This window comes from Meriones unguiculatus, chromosome 1 (genome assembly GCF_030254825.1).
Source record: "Meriones unguiculatus strain TT.TT164.6M chromosome 1, Bangor_MerUng_6.1, whole genome shotgun sequence".
Taxonomy (NCBI): domain Eukaryota; kingdom Metazoa; phylum Chordata; class Mammalia; order Rodentia; family Muridae; genus Meriones; species Meriones unguiculatus.
The window spans coordinates 46,154,989-46,161,548 of NC_083349.1; the positions used below are offsets into that span (position 1 = coordinate 46,154,989).

General features: G+C 41.5%; 1 protein-coding gene across 2 annotated transcripts; it reads right to left on the bottom strand.

The window, feature by feature from the left end:
* Window positions 1–1,512: 1,512 nt before the first annotated feature.
* Ranbp6 (RAN binding protein 6) lies at window positions 1,513–6,124 on the bottom strand. 2 transcript variants are annotated; one of them, XM_021647902.2, is made up of 2 exons: window positions 5,912–6,124; window positions 4,559–4,796 (listed from the first exon to the last, which is right to left on the bottom strand). In XM_021647902.2, exons 1-2 carry the CDS (start codon window positions 6,045–6,047, stop codon window positions 4,705–4,707), a joined length of 228 nt encoding a protein of 75 aa, XP_021503577.2. In that variant the 5' UTR covers window positions 6,048–6,124; the 3' UTR covers window positions 4,559–4,704. The 2 variants fall into 2 exon arrangements, with proteins under 2 accessions (XP_021503576.1, XP_021503577.2); XM_021647901.2 differs by having other exon boundaries at window positions 1,513–6,107.
* Window positions 6,125–6,560: the final 436 nt, after the last annotated feature.

Consider the following 6,560-nt stretch of genomic DNA (forward strand, 5'->3'; position numbering starts at 1 on the left):
AATGTTATTAGTTTTCTCAAGGCAGTTACTAGGTAACCTCTGTTAAGGACAAATGAATAACGAGGATGCAATAAATTAAATCCTCTCCGTTGTAAAATATTATCTTTGCGCCCCTCTTGTGACTGCCTTTTTTCTGAAACATAAAACCAGCATTCAGAAAAGTTTAGAAAGGAAGTTTAAGGGCTCCGCCAAAGAAGAGTGGTGGTTTGCAGAACTCTAGATCTTGAAAGCGAATCCTGTTTCCTATTAAAACTTAAAAACCGAAAAGTTCGGGGATTCTTGAGTTCTGCTAAGAATTAAGAGAATTTTACTCTCACTAAAAAGTCTCCACATATTTCTATTCTACGCTGTACAGCTTGTCATTGGTGTGGCTAAAATGTGGCCTCAACGCATTAGTTTACATGTTGCTTAAAATGGAGGAGAATTAATGAACCCCAAATAGAGGTTACCGTTTTCTAATGCACATAATATTCAGACTTAGTACCTTAAAACTTGGAATAAAACATAAAACCAAAGCTATAAAAATTAATTTGAACAAGAGATTTATAACCAAATGCTCAAGCATCGTTTACTTCCGTATAAACAAAGACTTATAAACTGATTCAATTTAATAACTTAAACTCTCTTTGTGGGGGCCTCAGTTGAATACCAGTTGAAGGTAAAATACCAGTTGAAGCAGGCACACGCTTACACACATGCATGTATTCATCTGGCATTCATGGTTTTCTATCAGACACACCTCAGCCTCTGCTTCAACAACTGGCAAGTATGCCTGGCTGGGCTTTCCTTTGTTTCGTTTAATAAAGCCCAAGAATCTAAAGCCAACCGAACACAAGCAAATACCCCCACCCCTTTAGCCATCAGACCTATTTTAGAATTCTCACACAATAGCGTCTGGTTATTGAACCTCGTGCTGATAAGCACTTTATATTCACTATCTCCCTTGATTCTCACAACAATCACATAGATACCTATTAGCCTAATCTTACAGATAAGGAAACTAACACTTAGGAAAATAGTTTACCAAATTTCAAATTTAAAAACTCTTATTTCAAAACTCCAGCACCAAATTACAAACCATTTGCCAGACCTTCACAAGACTGTAGAAATAGACAAAAGCAGATTGATAAAAGATTTAAGACACATAAAAGCAAAGAGCTATAATAAGTAAAAAGAACCTTAAACTCCATTCATTAAGAGGTCAAGATGATAGTATCCTAGTTATGAAAAAAATCAGGTCCTTAAACTTCAAAAAATACTTTATTATATAAGAAATAGTCATTTTGTAGGTAAATTATATATAAGAGAAAAAGTTGCCATTTAAATCTTCAAGGTAGCTATTTATCTATTAGTTTTAAATATACTTGTAACCATACTATATATCAAATTCTGAACTATCTAAAACCCTAGCTTTATATCCCTGTCGGCAGTAGCCTGGATACACCTAGTAGGGAGGAAATTCGAGGTAAAACATTCTAAACTATAACAAAAGAACACAGTAGAGGTACAATCAACAGTAGTAACACTGACAGTTTATTGAGCACTTACTGGATCCGACATATTTGCTCTGTTACATACACAGTACTCACAATAGACTCAGGAAATCACAACAGACATTCTTGTAAGTTTTGAATGAAGTTTTGTTAGGTAGAAACTTTTTCTACCCTACAAAAACCTTTAACATTAAAGACATTCCAATTGATGTAATTAAATTCATAGAGCTGTTTTGTAATACACACACTGATAAATGACTAAAAAGAGTCTTAAAGCTCTTTTCTTTTTAATGTTTATGGATAAAAATTTGTTTTACTGTTTCTATAGAATCTGTTAGAACTGCTTCAAAATAGAAACCTATTTAACCCCCCATTCTGAATGACAGTTCCCCTTAAGGTTGGGTGTGGGGGTAAGGAAGAATATGACATACAGACACAGAGCAATACTCTGCTAAAACATGTAACAATAACTGCCTCCCACAAACAATGACTACTGAGTATTTATTAAGCTGTTATAGTCTGTCAAATGTTTTCAGTGTTAGATTTCTCAGTACTTCGTCACAACCATGAATGTTTCTAGATACATTTCTTAAGAGAGCAATTTGGTTAAGGAGATTTAAAAGTTCTTTTAACTGTCAGCTGGACACCTTGGGAACTGGAATTTAGGCATGCTCCAACCACTTTTCAGGGATACTATATGAAAAGGTTCATTTATATTATGGGGGGGGTAACCTCCTATACCCACTGCAGTACCTTGAGACTTAGTTCTAGCATCTCCTTCCATTACCATAACAAACAGTAGTATTACCAAGGAAGAACAAGTCCGCCACTCTATTCTTCACCCTCAATTCCAGAGATCTTTATCCTGGAAATGCCCCTTTCTTCGTGAGCTCTTTGCATCTGTGATAGTCACAGACATCTTGGCACCAAGTATACCATCTGCCCAACATCAATAGTTCAAACGAACAGTAGCGATTCATACATTTCACACTAAATGGGGGGGGGGGGGTGACAAATAACTCTAAGACAACTGGAAGCACAAGTTACCAAGCACAGCTTAGGAGATGACACATGCCAAATAAGCAGAAGACCTTAACACTGACCCTGGAGAAGCACAGGGAAGAAGTATGAACTACTTAGCAGAGAAGTGCTATCTCTCGTCGGTAATGGGTTCACTCACAACACTTTGAAGTTACTTTTAGGACAGATGAATTATTCAAGTGGTATTAAAGTGCTTCAAGCAAAACTGAGTAATTCCTGCAAAGCTTCCTGCTGTTCGTCATCAAGTTGGGATGTGCATTCCAACCATAATTCTTCCGAAGCCTGGATCTGACGAACAACATTAGCTAGGCGTTTGGCACAGGGGTCTTCGTGACTAATGGTCTCATTAATTTTTCCTTCTGCAATTATACTGATGATTTTGGGAAGATTGGAATTGTTTGGACCAATCACAACTGGATGGTTACTTTCAATTAGGTCACAGAGAAAGTTCAAAGTCTGAATGGCTTCTTCTTTGTCTTCATGCAGCGGAAGCCATGACAGCCAGTGTGGGAGAACCTCATCTACGTTTACACAGTTGGGCTTAAACTTCATAATCTTCCCTATTGCTGAGATACAGTTCTCTGTAGCGATGACATTCTTTTTGGTTTTGGAGTTTGCACACTTTATAACTTTTACCAAGAGTGGAACAGCTTCTGAACATAAAGAACGATAGTCATCTCCCCCAAACTGTGCCATAACCCCCAGTCCATAAGCAGCAGCTTGCCTGACTTCAGGGTTGTTATCTCGCATATTGAGGAGCATTGGCCACCGAAAATACTCAACATATTTGAATGAGGTTGGACTGCAGTGCTCTATGATATCATCAAATATGCACAATCCCCACTGTCTGTCTGGCCATGGCCTACTTGAGCAAATCAGATTTACAATTAATGGAAGTAACTGCTCAAACCAAGGCAAAATTTTTTCCTTGTAAGTACTAAACAATGAGTGCAAAATATCTGATACTTTGGTCAGAATATAAACATCACATTCATCTTCGTCTTGAAGAGACATTTCAACCTGTTGGTCATAATTTTCTTCTTGCCTTTTTACTTGCCGTAACTCTTGGTTTTTAAAGTGCCCTTCAAGTTTTGCCTTCAAAATTCCTCCCAGTTCTTCCAAGTGTTCATCATTAAGACAACCATCTCCCATTACCTCTATAGACTTTGCAAAAGAATTCATTATTTCTGAGAGTACATCCGTATCAGGTTCAGTTCCAATAGCTTTGATTAAGGGATCACATATAAACTGCCACATCTGTGAAAGATACTCCGAGCCATGAATTCTTGCGCATTCCAAAAGAAAGGGCAGGGCTTCTGCAGCTGCCACTCGAACATTGTCGTGAAAATAAAATTTCAACAGAGGAACCATCAGCTTCACAACTTCCTCCGTATATTCCACAAATCCTTCTCTCAACTCCTTAGCATAGTACACCAACATCTGGCAAGCCGTTGCTTTGGCTTCGAGTCCTGAAGTTTTAATTCCGAAGCTTTGCTGGTCTCCAAGATTGACAAACTGCCAGCCATCATCATCACTCATGTTCTCCACGTCTTGTGTGTCTAAGAGAGCGACATCGGGTTTAGCTGAAGCGGTCTTAATAAGAGGCTCAATCACCAGTGGGAGATACTGCTGAAAGTCTTTTCCAAGAATTTTACACATCCTAGCCCATGCCGAAACCATGTAAGAAGTCTGAGGGTCATCATCCTCCATACTGTTTAAGTCTGACTGTGTCTTCAATAGTAACTCCATCACACTGGATGCATCTTGCATAAATTTTTCCTTCCCAACAGCAAGACCAACATGGCTAATGCACTCAATAGTTTTTCCTCGAAGAAGCTTGAGGTCCTTTTGAACAGCGAGTTCAACAACATGTTTGAGAGAGGGCAGAAATATATCATAATATGGAACAAAGCTTTCTTCTATGGCATCTGCAACTGAGGCAATGGTTGTCACAAGTTGTTCTAAGGCCAACTTAGTTCCATTCCGAATCAGTTCTTGAAGTTTAATTACCAAGATGGAATGTAGACTTTTCACCATATTTTCCAAATACAGAATCAGCAATGGTTTTGGGCAGTCTTCAATAAAAATAACAAGAGCCGAAGCCGCATGAGATTGCACCCGCTGATTACCTTGATTCTCCATGGTTCGCAACAAAGCTGTAATCACTATTTCATGGAATTTCTTTTGGAAACCAGGCGCAAAATCGGTAGCCATCTGTCCAAGTGTAGTACAGGCAGCAGCCCTGACCCTTGGATGAGGATCCTGAAGAAAAAGCAAAACTGAGTTAACTGTTTCATCTAGAATTGGTTCCATTTGCTGATGGCAACCTTCTCCAATGGCTGATAAGGCCATTAGTCCAGCGTGTCGACATTTCCAGTCATGGCTCTGAAGCATCTGCATGATATGCTCCTTGGTCATTGGCAGAACAACTTTTCCACCAAGTCCACAAGCCAGTCTGTCAAGTGCACTCTCAGCAGCAACTGCATTACTGTCAAAATCATCTTCTTCCATTTCATCAGCATTCACCCAGTCCTCATCATTTTGCAGATCAACCATCATTGCTAATATGTGAGGCACAGCCTGTGCAATAATATTCGTATGTTTTTTCAACATCGGAGTTGCAGTTTCAGATAAGGTCACGATTACTTCCAGAGCCAGCTGGCGTTGCAGATTACTAAGCCTAGAGTCTCCACATAACTTCAGGCTCAACTGCAGAGTATCTTCTAAATAGGGACCCAAGTATTTAGGTACAGTATCTGCAATCTCAACAAGAGATTCTAGCACCGAATCATCATCCTGGTAGCAGGAATCATTCACGGCCTGCAAGATTCCGGGAAGCAAATCTGCAAAGTCTTTGAAAAGAGCAATGTTGTTTTCATTAGCAAGAACAAATGCAGCTGCAGCTCTAGCAGATAAGGTCCTGATTGCTGGATGCTCTTGATCTTGAATACATTGGTCCAACAACCTCTTGATGATATCCAAATCGTGGTGATCTTGGTTCCCAAAAATCCCAGGAAAATGCCAGAAAACATGAAGTGCAACTTCCCACAGAACCACATTTTTAGAGTGAATCGAATCGATGAGGAATTTCAGACCTTCTGGCCAATGGTTAGTGCCATCCTCATCTATCAAATTTCTGGCCAGCACTGCAAAAATGTCGCAAAGCTTTTTCCTCATGCTAGCGTGCGTTTCTAATTTAACAGCCAGTATCAGTTCAATCTTGACATCCCTCTGCACCTCAGAAGGCAGATTTGGATAGACCTCCTCAAACCCGGAGGACAAAAGCCGTCGTAGCAGTGCGGCAGCCATTTGTCTCACCTCATACCCTGCTCTTCTGTTTCGGACAGCGTCTAAGAGGAACGTAGTCTTACACAGACCTGAGATATTCTCATAGACCTCCTCCGCTTGCCTCCGCACCATACAGCTGGGGTTGATCAGGTTCTTCAGGAGCTGGTAAAACTCCTGCTTCTCCGACACGGTCGCCGGCATCCCCGCAGTCCCGGCCGCCGCCATGGTGCGCTGTCAAAGCTACCGCGACCGGGAGGGAGGCTGGCGGTCTGCGGCTGGAGGCCGTGACGTCAGCGGGGCGACTCTGGCGATGGGCGGGGCGCTGCGCCCTCCGCGGTCGCCGGGTTAGCGCGGGAGGCGGGGATCCGGGTCTGACGGAGCGGAGGGAGCCGGGTGCCCGTTAGGGGACCGTCCCTGTGTTTGCCGATCCGTGTGCGTCTGCTGAGGCGGGGAGGAGACGGAAGTGCGCCCCGAAGGTCTACACACTGTACGGTGCCGTTATTTTTATAAAAGATCTCGGATAAGCGCATCTCTACGGACTTTAATCAGCGGTTGCTATAGAGTTGGGGAACGGGGCGGGGCGGGGCGAATGAAGTAGGTAGCTGCTGTCCGGGAATTTGTTTCTGAGAGTTGGTAAAAATGTTCTGTAATTGATGGTGATGATGGTCATGCTGAGAACCACTGCCAATGCCAAGCCGTTATACTAAGGACCACCGAGTTATACAATTTAGATTGGTG